The 21349-nt window shown below is 45.1% G+C and overlaps 1 protein-coding gene across 7 annotated transcripts in view; it reads left to right on the top strand.

Annotated features, from left to right (window-relative positions):
- The window catches only part of PFKFB3 (6-phosphofructo-2-kinase/fructose-2,6-biphosphatase 3), a 97604-nt gene that overhangs the window by 44867 nt on the left and 31388 nt on the right, over window positions 1-21349 (top strand). For 4 of the 7 annotated variants that reach the window (XM_067469336.1, XM_067469334.1, XM_067469335.1 and 1 more), the window contains exon 1: window positions 14140-14572. The exons of 1 other annotated variant lie outside the window; for it this stretch is intronic. In XM_067469336.1, coding sequence (XP_067325437.1) covers window positions 14494-14572 — 79 coding nt within the window. In that variant the 5' untranslated portion in view covers window positions 14140-14493. Of the gene's footprint in view, window positions 1-14138; window positions 14573-21349 lie in introns of those variants that run through there. 2 more of the 7 variants (XM_060776454.2, XM_060776451.2) reach the window with 2 other exon arrangements.

Raw genomic sequence — 21349 nt, 5'->3', positions numbered from 1 at the left:
AGGGTTCCCCATCTCAGGAAGGATGTCATCTTCTTCACTTCAAGGGGGAAGAATCTCAGGGCAAGAGCACTGCCTTGAAAACTGTATGCATATCTATATAGATGCATCATTGATTGTGGCTGCCGTTTCAGAAATCCGAATGATATACACATAAATGATGGTGCTTATTTAATACTCCACGGGCCAGACTATGTCACATCAATCTTGTTTCATCACTGGAACCTATATTGGAGCTGTGGTGGCGCAATTGGTTAAACCCTTGTGCCGGCTGAATTGCTGACCTGACGACCTGAAGGTCGGCGGTTTGAATCTGCAAGATGGGGTGAGCTCCCATCTGTCAGCTCCAGCTTCCCATGTGGGGACACAACAGAAGCCTCTCACAGGATGGTAACACATCCAGGCGTCCCCTGAGCAACGTCCTTGCAGACAGCCAATTCTCTCACACCAGAAGCGACTCCAATTAACCTTTGACATGAAACAAACCAACCAACAAACCAAAACCCAATAATAATAATAATAATAATAATAATAATAATAATAATAATAAACCAGAACCTATTCAAGCAACATCACAAAGTGCTACCTCTCACTATTGTGTAGGAAATTCTGGGATTTACATCCCAGAAAGGGAACTTTTAACATTATTTGGTATACACTACTTGAAGAATGTGTCAAACTAAATACAGGAATTTTATCTCCCACCTGGTCTATCCTTATCCTGATATGCTGCAAGGATCCAGGGCTAATCTCAAGGCATTCCAAGACACAAAGAGCATTCCTGGCCCCAGGAAAACTCTTCCTCCTTTTTTCACCTCCAGGACTAGGAAATTACTCTCCTCCCCATTGTTTTGGTTCCTTAGGTGCCACAGGGGAAGGGTGGGGTGGGAGAATTTAGAGTTTACAAGATGGCTTTGGGGTCTTTTGTAATGCCTGCAACATATAGTGGGCTCTTGGTATCTGCAGGGCTTTGGTTCCAGGACCTCCCATGGATACCATAATCCATCAGTCCTTAAATCCTATCGTGTAAAATGGGGCAGTAAAACAGCATCCCTTATATAAAATGGCAAAATCAAAGTTTGCTTTTGAGATGCTTTGTGAATTCCTACTCAAGCTTATCATGTACCATGGGTGGGAACTGGCTTTAGGAAGCCTTATTTGGCATGGATGCCAAAAGCTAAGCAGTGCTCCTATGCATTTTGTGTCAGGAGCAACTTGAGAAACTGCAAGCTCCTTCTGGTGTGAGAAAATTGGCTGTCTGCAAGGACATTGCCCAAGGGATGCCTGGATGTTTTTTTGTTTGTTTTTTTATTTTTATTTTTGTCGTGATTATGTTTTAAAGCAGCTTCACTGGCCAAAGGCAAGTTTGCCAAGTTTGGTCCTGATCTGTCATTGGTTTGGGTCACAGTAGTCTCAGGAAATGAGTGAAGGTATTGCAAGTCCCAACTGCATGAGGATGTAGAGTTGGTCTGGGGGACTCTGTGTGCCAAGTTTGGTCTTGATCAGTCATCGGTAAGGGTCACAGTGGTCTCATTCATGAGTGAAGGTACTGCAAGTCCCATCGTCCATGATCCATCCTTCTCACAACGGCACCAGGATGTAGAGTTGGTCATGGGGGCTTTGTGTGCCAAGTTTGGTCATAATCAGTTATCGGTGAGGGTCACAGTGGTTTCAGGAAATGAGTGAAGGTACTGCAAGTCCCATCATCCATGGTCCATCCTTCTCACAACAGCACCAGGATGGAGAGTTTGTCATAGGGCCTCTGTGTGCCAAGTTTAGTGTTGATCAGTCATTGATGAGGGTCACAGTGGTTTCAGGAAGTGAGTGAAGGTACTGCAAGTCCCATCATCCATGGTCCATCCTTCTCACAACTGCACCAGGATGTAGAGTTGGTCATGGGGGCTCTGTGTGCCAAGTTCGGTCTTAATCAGTCTTGGTGAGGGTCACAGTGGTTTCAGAAAATGAGTGAAGGTACTGCAAATCCCATCGTCCATGATCCATCCTCCTCCAAACCACATTAGGATGTAGAGTTGGTCATGGGGTTCTGTGTGCCAAGTTTGGTCTTGATCAGTCATTGGTGATGGTCACAGTGGTTTCAGGGAGTGAGTAAAGGTACTGCAAGTCCCATCATCCATGGTCCATCCTTCTCACAACAGCACCAGGATGTAGAGTGGATCATGGGGGCTCTGTGTGCCAAGTTCGGTCTTAATCAGTCATTGGTGGCCCCATCATCCATGGTCCATCCTTCTCACAACTGCACCAGGATGTAGAGTTGGTCATGGGGGCTCTGTGTGCCAAGTTCGGTCTTAATCAGTCTTGGTGAGGGTCACAGTGGTTTCCGGAAGTGAGTGAAGGTACTGCAAGTCCCATCATCCATGGTCCATCCTTCTCACAACTGCACCAGGATATAGTGTGGATCATGCAGGCTCTGTGTGCCAAGTTTGGTGTTGATCAGTCAGTGGTGTGGGTTGAAGTGGTCTCTGGAAGTGAGTGAAAGTACTGCAAATCCCATCATCCATGGCTCGTCTTCCCCCAAAAGACACCAGGACGTAAAGTGGGTCATGGGGGCTCTGTGTGCTAAGTCTGGTCCTGATCTATCATTGGTTTTGGTCATAGTAGTTGCAGAAAGTGATTGAATCTCAATCACTCTGATCTCCTGTCTTGCTTTCATGGGGAATATCATTTTGAGAAGGAAGGATAATGCAGGTTTTGTTGGAAGGGGGGTTAAAGCAGCGAGCAAAGATGGGACAAAAGCTATTTGTAGTATACTATTTGCTTTCCAGCAGCTCAGGTTGTTTTTGTGATGCCCGGAGGACTGGCTGTGTCCATGGGAAAGGGTCACTTGTGGTTATCTGGCCAGCAGATTAGGCTCCATCCATGAAGGCAGGGACGTCTCAATTCGGTGAGCTTCCTGGGTATTAATGACAAGATCCACTTGGCTAATGGGTACGACAGGTCATTATCCCAGGCATTAATCAGCCATTAATCCAACACGGAAACTATCTGTGCCAAGGATGATATTAATAGTTGACTCAAATCTCGTCCCCCGCTCTGTACTTCTTAAACTAGATTAGGAGATCTTATTTGCTAACAGACACAAATGGACATAAAGAGGCATCCCTCTCTCTGAGGATTGTCGGAGGAGAAAAGAAACTGTCAGGAAATTTTGAGAGTTGTAATTTAATCTTGAGTTCTGGATGCAACCCAACTTTGGAGTCCTAGGCATTGTATGACTTGCCTGTCCCTGAATCCAGTCCTGTTGAACTGTGCCAAAGTAACTCAATGACCTAAATAATCTGATGCCAGCACAATAGCGCGAGCCTTCAGGTTGCAATGACCCCATTGCTTTCATTGGGCTTTCTTAGCAATGAATACGTACTCAGAGGTGCTCTTGCCAGTTCCTTCCTCTGAAATGCTGCCTAGGGCATCTGGTATCCACTGGCCATCTCTCATCCAAGTACTAACTAGGGCAGAATCTGCTTAGCTTCCAAGATCAGGTGGAATCTGGTGCCTTTAAGGTATTCAGGTCTTATCATACCGTATTCAGTTTTCTTTCATCACTATTTGTGATGTCTGTCTGTCTATCTGTTTGAATATTTATCTCTCTCTCTCTCGTTCTATCATTCTATATATCTTTCTATTCTATCTATTCTATCTATCCGTCCATCCATCCATCCTATATATCTATCCTTCTGTCTATCTATCTATCTATCTATCTATCTATCTATCTATCTATCTATCTATCTATCTATCACAGCATCTTCAGTCACCCAGCATCCATCTATCCATCAATTATTTGTCTGTCTGTCTGTCTATCATCCATCCATCCATCCATCCATCCATCTATCTGCCTATCGATCTTTCCTTCTTTCCTTCCTTCTATATATCCTTCTGTCTGTCTGTCAGTCTGTCTATATCTATCTATTATCTATCTACCTATCTATCTATCTATCTATCTTTCGTCATCCAGCATCTTCAGTCACCCAGCATCCATCCATCCATCAATTATCTGTCTATCTATCTATCTATCTATCTATCTATCTATCATCATCCATCCATCCATCCATCCCTCATCACCCAGCATCCATCTATCTGTCCACCCGTCCATCCATCCATCCATCCACCTTCTATGTCTATCACCACCCAGCATCCATCCATCCACCTTCTACACCTGCCTGCCTGCCTGCCTGCCTGCCTGCCTATCTATCTATCTATCTATCTATCTATCTGAATATGTATCTCCTCTCTATGTATCTATCTATCCTATCTATCCGTCCGTCCGTCCGTCCGTCCGTCCGTCCATCCGTCCGTCCATCCATCTTTCCTTCCTTCCTTCCTTCCTTCCTTCCTTCCTTCCTTCCTTCCATCTTTATATCCTTCTGTCTGTCTGTCTGTCTGTCTGTCTGTCTGTCTATCTGTCTATATCTATATCATCTATCTATCTATCTATCTATCTATCTATCTATCTATCGTAATCCAGCATCTTCAGTCACCCAGCATTCATCCATTCATCCATCCACCCACCCACCCACCCAGATTCCATCTATCATCACTACATTAACTCTCTACTGACTGAGAGGTCATGAGTTCGAAGTCAGCCTGGGCCAGAGTGAGCTCACAACATTAATAGTCTAGCTTGCTGTTGACCTATGCAGCCCAAAAGACAATTGCATCTGTCAAGTAGAAAATTTAGGTACCGCTTTATGTGGGGAGGCTAATTTAACTAATTTACGACATCATAAATCCTTCCAGCAGCGTGCGTAAGAATGAGGAATTACTCCTTCAAGGACTCGGGGGTCACAAGTGGACAGTGAAGTGGCAGCTCCCCCTGTGGCCGGAATCGAGCACACTCTTATGGAGCTGGAAAGTTGGAATGTTAAATTGCCTCTGTGCCTGTCTATATATGTTGTCTGTCTAATGGCATTGAATGTTTGCCATGTATGTGTACATTGTAATCTGCCCTGAGTCCCTTGTGGAGTGAGAAGGGCGGAATATAAATACTGCAAATAAATAAATAGCTGGATGGGCATCTGTCAGGAATACTTTGATTATGTCTTCCTGCACAGCAGGATGGGGTTGGACTGGACAGCCTTTGGGGACTTTTCCAACTCTGCAATTCTATGCTGTGGCTTATACTTCAGGCATCTTGCCAAGGCATGCCCACCAACGAATCCTTGAGAAGGCCCTTGCAGAGCATGAAGGAGAAAGGAGAAGGAGAGAGGAGGGAAAATGGTCCTGGCTTCTTTTGGGGGGTTTGTTTGTTTTTGCTGCGTCTGCATCCTGCTTTGAGTGGCAGGTCTTCCCCAAACGGAGTCATGAGGGACGTGAGAAACGTGCCAGAGCCACAGAGTGAGTCAGCTGGGGATGCCTCTTGCTTTCTCTTTGGCCGGCCGCTTGCTTTCTAACTCTGTGGGGGTTTAATCCCTGGGCAAATCCCTGCTTGAGTGGCGATGGGTGCAAATCTTACTCACCTGGCACAAAGCATTAGGAGTGAGAAAGTGACTCTATTGTGCAGAAGATGCGGATGGATGGGTCCAACTAATAGGGAATTAGAATTAGAAGGTATTGGAATGCGTTGCCCCTTGGTGCATCTACACTGTAGAAGTAATGTGGTTTGACACCACCTTTTAAATGAGTTAACGTATTTTAACAGATTGGTTTGTTTAATTCAATTTTGATATTTGTATGCTGTGGATTTTAAATCATACATTTTTTTAAATGTTTGTGTCTCGGATAAGAGATGAAAGCAGGACAACAACAACATCAATAATAATAATAATAATAATAATAATAATAATAATAATCTTTATTTATACTCCACCACCATCTCTCCAAGGGGACTTACATGAGGCCAAGTCCAACAGTACAGCAAAGCAAATATACAACATAAAATACAAACAGTAAAATATAATAATAATAATAATAATAATAATCTATATAAATAAAAATGTAATGTTCAATGTATTGTCGAAGGCTTTCATGGCCGGAATCACTGGGTTGTAGGTTTTTTCGGGCTATATGGCCATGGTTTAGAGGCATTCTCTCCTGACATTTTGTCTGCATCTGAGGATGCTTGCCATAGATGCAGGCGAAACGTCAGGAGAGAATGCCTCTAGACCATGACCATATAGCCCGAAAAAACCTACAACAACCCAATGTATTACTAATGTTCGTTTGTGGGATTAGCATAACTCAAAAACTACTGGACGAATTGACACGAAATTTGGACATAATACGCCTAACAGTCCAACAAATGTCCATCACCACTAAACACACACACACACAAAAGCCCAGTGGAACAGACTTAAAAACAGAAAAAATACACCATAAATACATATATACACAGACACTCATACACATGCACACATTCATACACACACGTATATATATATGTACAAGCACACAGAAATGTACACATATACACACATACATATACATGTACACATGCACACACACATATATATACACATACATACACACACATATACACACAAACATGCATATAGACAAGCACACACATATACACAATATGCATGTACACATATAAACACACAAATACACAAATATAAACAAACATATATATACACACCCATCCACATATATATACACACCCATATATATATATATATATATATATATATACACACACACACACACACACACACACACACACACACATACATATAGACAAAATATATACACACACAAAACATATATATATATATACACACAGACTGGGCCACAGCAATGTGTGGCAGGGGATGGCTAGTAATAATAATAATAATAATAATAATAATAATAATAATATACAAAAACAGTATAAATAAACACACCAACCAGTATAAGATCACAGTAATTGGTCAGGGCAAGTTGCAAGGATTAAACGTTTAAGACACTAGGTAAGCAGGCCATGTAGTGTAACAACAACAACAATAACAACAAATACAATGGCTTAATTCTCTAGGAATCATGGAGGTTGTAGTTTGGTGAGGCACCAGCTCTCCTTGGCTAAAAGATAAAGGTAAAGGTTTCCCCTTGACATGAAGTTCAATCGTGTCCGACTCTGGGGGTTGGTGCTCATCTCCATTTCTAAGCCGATGAGCCGGCGTTGTCCATAGACACCTCCTAGGTCTTGTGGCCAGCATGACTGAATAGAGCATTGCTACCTTCCCACAGAAGCAGTACCTATTGATCTACTCATATTTGCATGTTTTTGAACTGTTAGGTTGGCAAAAGCTGGGGCTAACAGTGGGAGCTCACCCCGCTCCCTGGATTCGAACCGCTGACCTTTCGGTCAGTAAGTTTAGCAGCTCAGTGGTTTAACTCTCTGCGTCACCAGGGACTCTTGGGCTAAACAACTTTTAAAACTATAGCTCCCTTGATTCCATAGCACTGAGCCATCACACACCAAGTGGTGTCAAACTGCATCAATTCCGCAGTGTAGATGCACCCTGAGAAAGACAAAACCGAAACCCAGACCTGGTGTGAATGGAAGTGTTTCATGGATCAATACTAAGAATATAATCAGAAATTCCCTGGGTGCACAGATGGACTTCAAACGGCATTCAGCCCTGCAGAACAAGATGGCATCGATCATTATACATTCCTTTTCCTGGAAAGGTGTTTCCCGAGGGAGCAAAGGCCCTTCAAGATAACACAATTATATCACTATATGATTCCACTTTAATGGGTCTAGTTCCACTCTTTAGCATCCTGGGATTTGTAGTTTAGGGGTTGCATCCTGGTATTTTAAGCTAGAGAGCTAAACAAACTACAAATCCCATTATTCAGCCATGGAAGTTAAAATGGAATCAAAGTGCTATATAATTGTGTGGTACAGAAAGGCCTCGGGTGCATCTACACAGTGGAATTAATGCAGTTTGATACTGCTTTAACTCTCATGGTGCGGAGCCCCCGGTGGCGCAGTGGGTTAAACCCCTGTGCCAGCAGGACTGAAGACCGACAGGTTGCAGGTTCGAATCCGGGGAGAGGCGGATGAGCTCCCTCTATCAGTTCCAGCTCCTCATGCGGGGACATGAGAGAAGCCTCCCACAAGGATGATAAAAACATCAAATCATCCGGGCGTCCCCTGGGCAACATCCTTGCAGATGGCCAATTCTCTCACACCAGAAGTGACTTGCAGTTTCTCAAGTCGCTCCTGACACGACAAAAAACAAAACAAAACTCTCATGGTGCCATGATATGGAATCCCGGGATCTGTAGTTTGGTGAGGCACCAGCACTTATTAGCAGAGAATCTAGGCAAGGTACATTATACTTTACTGTTCCTACATATTTCAACCATCTATTTTAAACTTCCATTTCCTTGTATTGGATTCTTAGACTTATATTTACATACATCTACCCGGAATCAGGAAATACATGCATGCAAAAAACAATCCTAAACTCGTTTACTCTGACTTTAAGTCTTTCTGGGCTTCTTCATCCAGGAAATAAGGTTGTGTTTCTAATATTGTCATCGTAAGTCTTCATTTGTATATAAAGCTTTGCTTCTTGCCTATTGATATGCTAAAATCCGTATGTCACACATACAAACTAGGAAAAAACTGGGTTGTTGTAGGGTTTTTCGGGCTATATGGTCATGGTCTAGAGGCATTCTCTCCTGACGTTTCGCCTGCATCTATGGCAAGCATCCTCAGAGGTAGTGAGGTCTGTTGGAACTAGGAAAAAGGGGTTTATATGTCTGTGGAATGACCAGAGTGGGACAAAGGACTCTTGTCTGCTGGAGCTAGGTGTGAAGGTTTCAACTGACCAGCTTGATTAGTATTTAATGGCCTGACAGTGCCTGGAGCAAACTTTTGTTGAGAGGTGATTAGATGTCCTTGTTTATTTCCTCTCTTTTGTTGTGCTGTTGTACATATAGGAAAAAACTGCATTTATTTTTGGATTATCATTCAAAATAATGGAAGTAATTGGGTACATTTGAACTCGCCACTATCTCCTTATTTAAAAGCAGTGTTTTGGTCTGACACACTACAGCTGTCGTCATTTGAAGATGTGTTGCGTTCAATGCTATGGAGTCTTGGGAGTTGTAGTTTTACAAGGTCTTTCGCCTTCTCTGCTCTGCTATCATTTCACCAAACTACAAAACCCATGATTCCATAGCATTGAGCCATGGCATTTAAAGTAGTATCAAACTGCATTCAATCTACAGTATGCATGCACTCTACGTCCACTACATTTTACCTAGATGTATCTTTTTGCATTCATATGAACATACACACACACACACATACACATACGTGTGTGTGTGTGTACAAAAACAACCAGATAATTTACCTTCAAATATCTGGAGCATTCTTTTGGCGAAGGCTTTCGTGGCTGGAATCACTAGGTCGCTGTGAGTTTTCCGGGCTGTATGGCCATGTTCCAGAAGCATTCTCTCCTGACGTTTCGCCCACATCTATGGCAGGCATCCTCAGAGGTTGAGAGGTTTGGCAAGTGGGGTTTATATATCTGTGGAAAGTCCAGGGTGTGAGAAAGAACTCTTGTCTGTTGAAGGCAATTGGCCAACTTCATTAGCATGGAATAGCCTTGCTGCTTCAAAGCCTGGCTGCTTCCTGCCTGGGGGAATCCTTTGTTGGGAGGCTACTCAATTGAGCCATGGCATTTAAAGTGGCATCAAACTGCATTCATCCTACAGTATGCATGCACTCTACGCCCACTACATTTTACCCAGATGTATCTGTTTGCATGGAGCTCCCGGTGGCGCAGTGGGTTAAACCCTTGTGCCGGCAGGACTGAAGACCGACAGGTCGCAGGTTCGAATCTGGGGAGAGGCGTATGAGCTCCCTCTATCAGCTCCAGCTCCTCATGCGGGGACATGAGAGAAGCCTCCCACAAGGATGATAAAAACATCAAATCATCCGGGCGTCCCCTGGGTAACGTCCTTGCAGCGACCAATTCTCTCACAGCAGAAGCGACTTGCAGTTTCTCAAGTCGCTCCTGACACGACAAAAAAAATCTGTTTGCATTCATATAAATTTATAATATATATATTTTTGGGTTGTTGCAGGTTTGTTGGGCTATATGTTCTAGAAGCATTCTCTCCTGAAGTTTCACCTGCATCTATGGCAAGCATCCTCTGCGGTTGTGAGGTTCTCACAACCTCTGAGGATGCTTACCATAGATGCAGGTGAAACGTCAGGAGAGAATGCTTCTAGAACATGTCCATATAGCCTGAAAAACCTACATCAACCCAGTGATTCCAGCCTTTGACAATATATATATATATATATATATATATATATATATATATATATATATATATCTCAAGAACACTCAGATGATTTACCTTAAAATACCTGAAGCATTCTTTCCTAGACTTCAAAATTACTTGTAATGCCATATAAATGAGCTATATAAATAAGTATGGTAATATAACATAGACATGTGTGTATTTTCTTCCTTAAGATACATGATTCGAAGCACTTTTAATGCTGTAATTTTACATTCAGTTACTTGAGAGCAATCCCCATTTAACTCAATGAGGGCTTATGGGATTGTTGGGCTGCATCTGAATGCTAATTTACATGGATTTTGTTGTGATTGTTAAATGTATTGCTTTGTTGTCAGTTTGGTCAGAGAGTGTGACTTTTCTAGTGGGTTAACTAGGGGAGCATCTACACTGCAGAATTAATGCAGTTCGACGCCACTTTAACCGCCATGGCTCAATGAAATTTGTAGTGTGGTGAGGCACCCAACGGCGCTCCATGCAGTCATGCCGGCCACATGACCTTGGAGGTGTCTAAGGACAACGCCGGCTCTTCGGCTTAGAAATGGAGATGAGCACCAACCCCCAGAATCAGACACGACTGGACTGAATGTCAGGGGACAACCTTTACCTACGAGGCACCCACACTCTTGAGCAGAGAAAGGCTTTGTAAAACTACAATTCTCAGAATCTCATACCATTGAGCCATGGCAGTTCAAACGATGCCAAACTGGCTGAACTGGGATTTGAACCTTGATCTCCCAGGACCTAAGTCCGGTGCTCAACCCACTAATCATCCTTCTTCTATAATTACTTTTTAATATAGCTGTAACTATAGAAATCCAATTTTAATCTCTTCTGCCTTCTCTCCAACGTGGCTTACGAAGGTACTATGTCTCATTATTTACATCTATTCAAATCCAGGTGCTCCAAAACCTGACATCCCAAACACTTGGGTTCCAAAGCATTTCTGACAAAGGAGACTCAGGTTATGTTTACTGTAGGATTAATGCAATTAAAGTGGTGCTAAACTGCATCCATTCTATCATGTACACCAGGCATGGGCAACTGGCTGTTAGGAATTGTGGGAGTTGAAGCCCAAAACACCCGGAGGGCCAAAATTTGCCCATGCCTGGTGTACACACAAAGCAGAGCAAACTTGGGTGCCTCCACATTGTAGAATGGGTACTATTTGACACTACGTGGCTCAACACTGCAATCACGGGAGCTGTAGTTTGCTGCCTTGAAAGAGCAGACTAAATACCTTGTAAAACTAAACTCCAAACGAGACAGAGGGTGTATCTATCTATATACAGTAGTTTTGACATCACTTAGTTTAACTGAATGCTATGGAGTCCTGGGAGTTGTAGTTTGGTGAGGGATTTATCCTTCCCCACCAAAGAACTTTGAGTTGCTAAAGAATAGGGGAGGCATCCTGCTCCCTGGGAGATGTAGTTTCACAAGGTCTTCATCCTTCTCCCCTAAAGAATTTTAATTTGGTAAAGATTAGGTCAGGCATCATGCTCCCTGGGAGATGTATTTTCACAAGGGCTTTAGTTTGGTGAAGATTAGGGGAAGCATTCTCCTCTCTGAGAGATATAGTTTTACAAGGGCTTTGTCCCTCTCCACCACCAAAGAGCTTTAGTTTGGTAAAGATTAGGGCATGCATTCTGCTTCCTTGGAGATGTAGTTTCACAAGGGCTTTAGTTTGGTGAATATTAGGGGTGGCATTCTGCTCCCTGAGAGATGTAGTTTCACAAAGGCTTTGTCCTTCTCTACTGAATTGTTTTAGTTTGGTGAAGATTAGGGGAAGCATTCTCCTCTCTAGGAGATGTAGTTTCACAAGGGCTTTTGTTTGGTGAAGATTAGGGGTGGCATTATCCTCCCTGGGTGTTGTAGTTTCACAAGGGCTTAGTCCTTCTACACCAAAGAGTTTTAGTTTAGTGAAGATTAGGGGATGCATCCTGTTCCCTGAGAGATGTAGTTTCACAAAGGCGTTAGTTTGGTGAAGATTAGGGGAGGCATTCTCCTGTCTAGGAGATGTAGTTTCACAAGGGCTTTAGCTTGGTAAAGATTAGGGGTGGCATTCTGCTCCCTGGGAGATGTAATTTCACAAAGGCTTTAGTTTGGTAAAGATTAGGGGTGGCATTCTGCTCCCTGGGTGTTGTAGTTTCACAAGGACTTTGTCCTTCTCCACCAAAGGGCTTTAGTGTGGTGAAATTAGGGGAGGCATCTTCTCCCTGGGAGATATAATTTCATAAGGGCTCTGTCTTCCACCAAAGAGCTTTAGTTTAGTGAAGATTAGGGGGGGCATTCTGCTTCCTGGGAGATGTAGTTTCATAAAAACTTTAGTTTGGTGGAGATTAGGGCAGGCATTCTCCTGTCTAGGAGATGTAGTTTCACAAAAACTTTAGTTTGGTGAAGATTAGGGGAGGCATTCTCCTGTCTAGGAGATGTAGTTTCACAAGGGCTTTAGTTTGGTGAAGATTAGGGCAGGCATTCTCCTGTCTAGGAGATGTAGTTTCACAAAAACTTTAGTTTGGTGAAGATTAGAGGAGGCATTCTGCTCCCTGGGAGATGTAGTTTCACAAAGGCTTCAGTTTGGTAAAGATTAAGGGTGGTATTCTCCTCCCTGGGACTTGTATTTTCACAAGGGCTTTGTCCTTCTCCACCAAAGAGCTTTAGTTTGTTAAAGATTAGTGGAGGCATTCTCCTCTCTGGGAGATGTAGCTTCACAAGGGCTTTTGTTTGGTGAATATTAGGGGTGGCATTATCTTCCCTGGGTGTTGTAGTTTCACAAGGGCTTTTTCCTTTTACACCAAAGAGCTTTAGTTTGATGAAGATTAGGGAAAGCATTCTCCTCCCTGGGTGTTGTAGTTTCACAAGGGCTTTAGCTTGGTGAAGATTAGGGGAGGCATTCTCCTCTCTGGAAGATACAGTTTTACAAGGGCTTTGTCCTTCTCCACCAAAGAGCTTTAGTTTAGTGAAGATTAGGGGAGGCATCCTGCTCCCTGGGAGATATAGTTTCACAAGGGCTTTGTCCTTCTCCACCAAAGAGCTTTAGTTTGGTGAAAATGAGGGAAAACATTCTCCTCCCTGGGAGATGTAGTTTCATAAGGGCTTCAGTCTGGTGAAGATTAGGGCAGGCATTCTCCTCCCCGGGAGATGTAGTTTCACAAGGGCTTTGTCCTTCTCCACCAAAGAGCTTTAGTTTAGTGAAGATTAGGGGAGGCATCCTGCTCCCTGGGAGATATAGTTTCACAAGGGCTTTGCCCTTCCCCACCAAAGAGCTTTAGTTTGGTGAAGATTAGGGGAGGCGTTCTGCTCCCTGGGAGATGTAGATTCACAAGGTCTTTAGTTTGGTGAAGTTTAGGGGGAGCATTCTCCTCCCTGGGAGATGTAGTTTCACAAGGGCTTTGTCTTTCTACACCAAAGAGCTTTAGTTTGGTGAAGATTAGGGGTGGCATTTTCCTCCCTGGGTGTTGTAGTTTCACAAGGGCTTTGTCCTTCTCCACCAAAGAGTTTTAGTTTGGTGAAGATTAGGGAAAGCATTCTCCTCTCTGGGAGATATAGTTTCACAACTTCTCCACCAAAGAGCATTAGTTTAGTAAAGATTAGGGGAGACCTTCTCTCTCTGGGAGATGTAGTTTCACAAAAGTCTTTCTCTTCCACAAAGCTGAATTAGACGAGAGTTGAGGGGAGGGGGAGGGAGGGATTTCCTTTGATTGACAAGCCCCGGCTTCGCTTCCTCCCGCCTCCCGAAGGGGGCAGCAGTGAGTCCCTCTCTTCCTCCCTCCTTCCTTCCTTGAGAACGTGAGCTCTCCAAAATGCCCCTCCCTTTCTGAAAAGGGAGGGAGGGGCGGAGTCCGGGGCCCGTGACGTCACGGGGCTTCTCACCCATTGAAAAAGCCGCGCCTGGGAAGCCGGCAGTCAGTCTTGAGTCTCAATCCTGCAAAGGAAGCAGCGACGCCACCCTCCTTTGGGCAAGGCATTCCCTCTCCATTGAGGGACCCCTCCCCATCCAAAGGGAAATAGATCTATTTATTTTGGCAAAAGTGTTGGTGCAACAAGGACCCATCATCCAGGAGAGGCTTGGCCACCTTTGCAACCCCAGGAGAGGCTTGGAAAGAGCACCAAGGAGGAGGAGGAGGAGGAGGAGACCTCCAACCTTGGTTGATTCCTTATTAGCGGGGACTCTGACCCACTCCCCTCCGTTTCCCTCCTCTCCCGCGACCCCCAAAGGTGGAGCCTTCGCTGGGGAAGATGCCCATGGAGCTGACGCAGAGCCGCATCCAGAAGATCTGGCTCCCGCCGGACAACCACCCGGCCCTGCCCCACCGATGTGAGTAGCCCTTCAAGGAAGGAGTGCACCCACGGGGAAGGGTTGGGGTCTCCCCTTTGGCCGGGTTTTGCGTGTTTCTCGTGGCCTGCAACCTCGGCGTTTGTGTTTCTTTTGGGGGAAATCAGGATCACCCGTTCATTGGAGTCTTTAAACTGAGCCAAGGCTGTCCTACATCAGCTAAAGGAGCCAATGCGATCCTGGGCTGCATCCATAGGAAAATAGCATCTGTATTGTCGGAAGACATTCATGGCCGGCGTTACTGGGTTGCTGTGAATTTTCCGGGCTGCCTGGTCATGTTACAGAAGCATTCTCTCCTGACGTTTCGCCCACATTTATGGCAGGCATCCTCAGAGGTGTGTGAGGTCTGTTGGAAGCCAGGCAAGTAAGGGCTGCATCTGTATTGTCGGAAGACTTTAATGGCGGGCGTTATTGGGTTGCTCTGAGTTTTCTGAGCTGTCTGGCCATGTTCCAGAAGCATTCTCTCCTGACGTTTCGCCCACATCTATGGCAAGCATCCCCTGAGGTGTGTGAGGTCTGTTGGAAGCCAGGCAAGTGGGGTTTACATATCTGTGGAATGATGTCCAGGGTGGGAGAAAGAACTTTTGCCTGCTGGAGGCAAGTGTGCATGTTGCAGTTAGCATTTAATGGCATTGGAGCTTCAAATCCCAACAAAGGACCCCCTTCCAGGCAGGAAGCAGCCTGGCTTTGAAGCTACAAGGCTAATCAAGGTGGCCAATTGCAACATTCACACTTGCCTCAAGCAGACAAGAATAAATCAGGGCCAGCTAATCACCTCCCAACAAAGGATTCCCCCATGCAGGAACCAGCCAGGCATTGAAGCTGCAAGGCCATTAAATGCTAACCAAGTTGGCCATTGGCAACATTCACATTTACCTCTAGCAGACAAGAATAAATCAGGGCCAGATAATCACATCCCAACAAAGGATTCCCATATGCAGGAACCAGCCAGGCCTTGAAGCTGCAAGGCCATTAAATGCTAACCAAGGTGGCCAATGGCAACATTCACACTTACCTCTAGCAGAGGAGAGAGTTCCTTCTCCCATCCTGAACACCATTCCACAGATATACAAACCCCACTTGACTTTCCAAATGTTGCAATTGGTCAGCTTGATTAGCATTCAAACACCAACAAAGGATTCCCCCAGGCAGGAAGCAGCCAGGCTTTGAAACTGCAAGACTATTCGGTGCTAATCAAGGTGGCCAGTTGAAACATTCACACCTACCTCAAACAGACCAAAGGGTTCTTTCTCCCACCCAGGATATTCCACAGATGTATAAATCCCACTTTCCTAGTTTCTAACAGACCCCGCAACCTCTGAGGATGCCTGCCATAGATGTGGGCGAAACGTGAGGAGAGAATGATTCTGGAACATTGGCCTGGAAAACTCTCAGCAACCTAGTATATGTATTGTGTGTGGGAAGTCCTAGTTGCTCTTCACTGGGAATAATACCCTATGTCTAGTTCTCAATAAGGATTGTGTCCAAAGGAAAGTAGCCAAAATGGTCCAAGGTTTTGGAAGGCAAGCTCTAGGAGGAGCTGGTGATGTTCAGCTAGGAGAAAAGAAAGACACGTGTTTATAAATACATGAAAGGGTGTTGCATTTGGGGAAAGAGATTCCATCTAAGCATTGGGAAGAATTTCCTCATACTAAAAAGAGTCTGGTGGAGTCTCCTCTGAGTCTAGGGGTTTTGAAGCAGAATCTGGACGGCCATCTTTCGGGGGCGCTTTGATTGTGCTTCCCTGTATTGTCGGGGGTGGGCTGGGTGTCCTTTGGGGTGCCTTCCATCCCTATAATTCCGTGCCATGGGGGCGTGGGCCCTTTCTTTGGGAGAGGCGCCGGTCCTTGTGCGTAAAATGCCGGCATGCTTTCCCAGATTGGCCTTCCTCTCCTTCCTTTCCTTCCCGCTCGCCTCGCGTGGGTAATTAATCATCCCTCGTGGGTTTCTGCCTTTAAAAGGCTCCGGAGCAAACATAGGGAGGTACTCGAGGAGGGTGTCATATTCTAGAATGGATCCAAACGTCTCCAAAGTCGTGCGTAAAAGGGGCGAGATGCGCCTCTTCCAAGCCGTGCGTAAAAAGGAGAGAGAAAAGGATCCTTTGGAGACGCATTTCTCTCTCCCCTTTCTCCCTTTTGCTTCCATTCTCCGGCATGAGGGTTAGAAATAATGCGGGTTGAGCCCGGATTGAACTGTCCCCATGTTCTTTCTACCATGGGATGGAATCCTAACATTGGAGGTGCGAGATACACCTCTTCTAAGCCGCGCGTAAAAAGGGGAGAGAAAAGGACCCTTTGGAGACACCTTTCTCCTGCTTGTTTTCTCAGACTTGAGGGTTAGAAATAATGCGGGTTGAGCCCGGATTGAACTGCCCCCATGTTCTTTCTGACATGCCATGGAATCCTAACGTGGGAGACGCGCCTCTTCCAAGCCGTGCGTAAAAAGGAGGCTCGTTTTGGAGAGGGGAGAAAAGGACCTTTTGGATTGAACTGCCCCAGGTTCTTTCAGTCTTTGGGAGTGTCTCTCCTGTCTATACATTTTCCTGGTTTCCAAAGCCTTGAGCTGTGGATGTCACTGCGATTTCACTGTCGAGAGAGCCACGTTTTTCGGCGGAGGGAAGTCACTTCGCAGCCATGCGGGTGACCTGAGATGCTCCCTGTCTGGTCGGCGGCTCCGCCTCTCCCTTCCTCGGCTGTGAGGCTGCGCACGCCTCGCATGGCGATGGAAGAGAAGAGGAGGAGGAGGAGGGGGAAAAGGAGGAAAGGGACCCTCCTCGCCATTGGTCCAGGCAGTCGCGCCATAGAGTGACTAGCCAACCCACCCCATGGCATCTTCCTCCCCAGAAGTGCCTCATTGTGAGCATCCTGCCTCTGCAGTCCCACATGGGCTGGCTCAGGTGGCAACTCCCTTTTCCTTTCTGATAGTTCCATGGGTGCAAAGATCTAGCTTTAGGGTATTTGTAAAAGATGTATTATGGAAATGGAACTTGCATCGAGACCTGACTCCAAAGTGTCTCATCATTAGGAACATCCTCCCACCACCAACCCATCTTATCCCATGGCATCTTCCCCAGGGTCCCCTATTATCACCAAGTCAGGTTGGAGCATCCTTTTCACCACAATCCTACATGGCCATTTTCCAGAAGCATTCTCTCCTGACTTTTTGAGAGCACAGACATGCTGGACCACTCTTTATTAATTAATTTATTTACAGTATTTATATTCCACCTTTCTCACCCTGCAGGGACTCAGGGCGGAGTACAATGGGAAACATTCAATGCCATAGACACTCAACATATACACACACAGAGGCTATTTAACATTCCAGCTTTTTCATGAGGGTATTATGGCCACCAGGGGAGCTGTCGCTTCACCGTCCATTTGTGACACCGATGAAGTATTTCCTCATTCTTTGCATGCTTGCTGGAGATTTTTATGGCATCATAAATTAGCCTCCCAACATAAGCGGTATATAAATTTCCTACTTGACAGATGCAACTGTCTTTCGGGCTGCAAAAGTTGACAGCAAGCTACACAAATTGGTCAGAGGCTCACTCCAACCCTGGCTGGCTTCAAACTCATGATCTTTTATTCAGTAGTGATCTTAATGCAGCTGACTCCCAGCCAACTGAGCCACAGTCCCAGTGCTTAACAACCACCACTCTTAACAACCACCATGTCAAGACTATACAGAGAAGCCATTGAAATCCACAAGCGGGTGAGCAATGCCAACAGAAAGGAAGAAACCATGAAAATGAACAAAATCTGTCTACCAACATTTAAAAAACTCTAAAATCAGGACAGTAAATAAAGAGCAACACTCAAAAAACAGGGGAAATCCAGAACAGAATCAAACAGGGCCAGCTAACACATCCCAACAAAAGATTCCTCAAGCAGCAGCCAGCCAGACCTTGAAGCTGAAAGGCTATTCAATGCTAATCAAGATGGCTGATTGCAACATTCACACCTGCCTCAAACAGACAGGAGTACTTTCCCCCACCGTGGAAATTCCACAGGTATATAAACCCCACTTGCCTAGTTTCCAAATAGTCTTCACAACTGGGTTGCTGTAGGTTTTTCAGGCTATATGGCCATGCCTGATCTAATGAAACTCCAGGCTGGATCATATCTCAATTCTCTCCCTAATTCCATAAAGCAAGTCTGGCATTATTCTGCCCCAGCTTTTTTCCTGTCATCCCTGACTGATTGAATGACTTCAAACATTTGCCTTTGGGTTAATTCTAATCTAATCCCTCCTTTTTTTATATTGCCTTTAAAAAATCCCCAAGTGACTGTAATTCTCCTAAGCAACGCTGAGCTGAATTGCTTGCGAGTGGGAGGAAAAAACCCTGCATCATCCCATTCATTCATTCTTCTGGCTCGATATCTCGTGACCAGCCTGTTTTAGGTCTTCCGGTGTGATGCAACTCCTGGCGCAGCTTGCAGACAGCTGGAGAAAAGGAGCCTGCTTTGGATGAGGATAGAGCAGGCATGCGCAAGATTTGGCCCTCCAGGGGTTTTGGACTTCAGCTCCCACAATCCCTAACAGGCTGTTAGGAATTGTGGGAGTTGAAATCCAAAACACCCGGAGGGCCGAAGTTTGCCCGTGCCTGCCATAGAGCAACCATCCCTGATCCGGTGTTTTGGGAAGTGTTCAGTATCCATCTAAAGCCCCATCATCCCCAGATAGTTGGGGAAAAAGATTGGAAAAAATAGTTTCTGTGACTTTTGGCATATGGGGTGAGAGAACTGTAAAATGACCTAGACTGCAGTTTTGTTTGCATGTGCCTTTAAGCATTGATAACAGAATGCAATTTGATTAGTAATTTTTTTTGTTGTGTCAGGAGTGACCTGAGAAACTGCAAGTCGCTTCTGGTGTGAAAGAATTGGCTGTCTGCAAGGACGTTGCCCAGGGGACGCCCGGATGATTTGATGTTTTATCATCCTTGTGGGAGGCTTCTCTCATGTCCCCCCATGAGGAGCTGGAGCTGATAGAGTGAGCTCACCCACCTCTCCCCGGATTCGAACTTGCGACCTGTCGGTCTTCAGTCCTGCCGGCATATGGTTTAACCCACTGTGTCACCGGGGGCTCCTGATTAGTAAATAAGCATAGGGTAAAAGTGGCAAAATGGGTTAAAGTGCTGAGCTGCTGAGCTTGTTGAACAAAAGGTCACAGGTTCGAATCCAGGGAGCGGTGTGAGCTTCTGCTGTTAGCCCCAGCTTCTGCCAACCTAGCAGTTTGAAAACATGCAAATGTGAGTAGATCAATAGGTACTGCTCCGGTGGGAAGGTAACGGCAGTCATGCAGTCATGCCGGCCATATGACCTTAGAGGTGTCTATGGACAACGCCGGCTCTTCAGCTTAGAAATGGAGATGAGCACCACACCCCAGAGTCTGCGGACAAGACTGGACTTAATGTCAGGGGAAAACCTTTACCTTTACTTAAAAGCACAATAGAGAAATGTGTGGTTTTTTTTTTTGTGAGGGATTAGTTTAGTGAACACACCCTGTTCATTTGCACCTCAATGTAGATGCAGAAATTTCCCAGTCTAAAACCTATTTACTTCAAAGTAGGCCACATTGACTTTTCAGCCTGGCTTTATTTCAGCTGCTGGCCTGTTTACTTAGAAGTTTACTGAATTCAGCTGGGATTTGCATCTTCTGTTCTTAATTGCTGCCTATTTGACTTTGGTTTATTATGGCAACCTTAGGAATGAAACACTAAGTGTGGTCTGTTTTTAACATCCTGCTCAGGTTTTACTGATTTATGTCTGTGGCTTCCTGGATGGAAACTATCCTCTTATATGCATAAATTACATTATGTAACAATTTTGGGGGGGGGGGGATCTGTTCCTGGTTCGAAAGCATTATTTCCTGTTTAATTGTGCAGTCCTTATTTTGGAAATATGTAGTTATATTCCAGAAACATTTTGTGGCACAGACTATATTGGATTGGTTAAGACTCAAAATGTGCTGCAGGATGCCCCTCAAAAGCAAAATTTTTGCAGGGTTGATGTGAGTTTTCTGGGCTGTCTGGCCATATTCCAGAAGCATTCTCTCCTGACATTTCACCCACATCTATGGTGGGCATCCTCAGAGGTTGTGAGGTCTGTTGGAAAGCAGGAAAATTGGGTTTATACAGTATATCTGGAGCCCGACTGCTCACTGGAGGGAAAGATACTAGAGACAAAGTTGAAGTACTTTGGCCACATCATGAGGAGACAGGAAAGCCTAGAGAAGACAATTATGCTGGGGAAAGTGGAAGGCAAAAGGAAGAGGGGCCGACCAAGGGCAAGATGGATGGATGGCATCCTTGGAAGTGACTGGACTGACCTTGAAGGAGCTGGGGGTGGTGACGGCCGACAGGGAGCTCTGGCGTGGGCTGGTCCATGAGGTCACGAAGAGTCGGAGACGACTGAACGAATGAACAACAACAACAACATATCTGGAGTGTCCAGGGTGGGAGAAAGAACTTTAGTCTGTTTGACTTAGGTATGAATGTTGCAATTGGCCACCTACCTACCTACCTCAAAGAGACAAAGAGTTATTTCTCCCACCCTGGACATCATTCCCATTTTCCTAGTTTCCAACCTCTGAGGATGCCTGCCATGTAGGTGAAACATCAGGAGAGAATGCTTCTGGAACATGGCCATAAAGCCCGGAAAACTCACAGCCACCCACCAGCCATGGAAACTTTTGACAAAGTTTGTGCAGTTTAATTCACTTTCTCCATGTTTTTATGATAGAACCAATTAGGAA

Source organism: Anolis sagrei, chromosome 5, assembly GCF_037176765.1.
Source record: "Anolis sagrei isolate rAnoSag1 chromosome 5, rAnoSag1.mat, whole genome shotgun sequence".
NCBI lineage: Eukaryota > Metazoa > Chordata > Lepidosauria > Squamata > Dactyloidae > Anolis > Anolis sagrei.
This window is presented reverse-complemented; position numbering and strand designations above follow the sequence as displayed.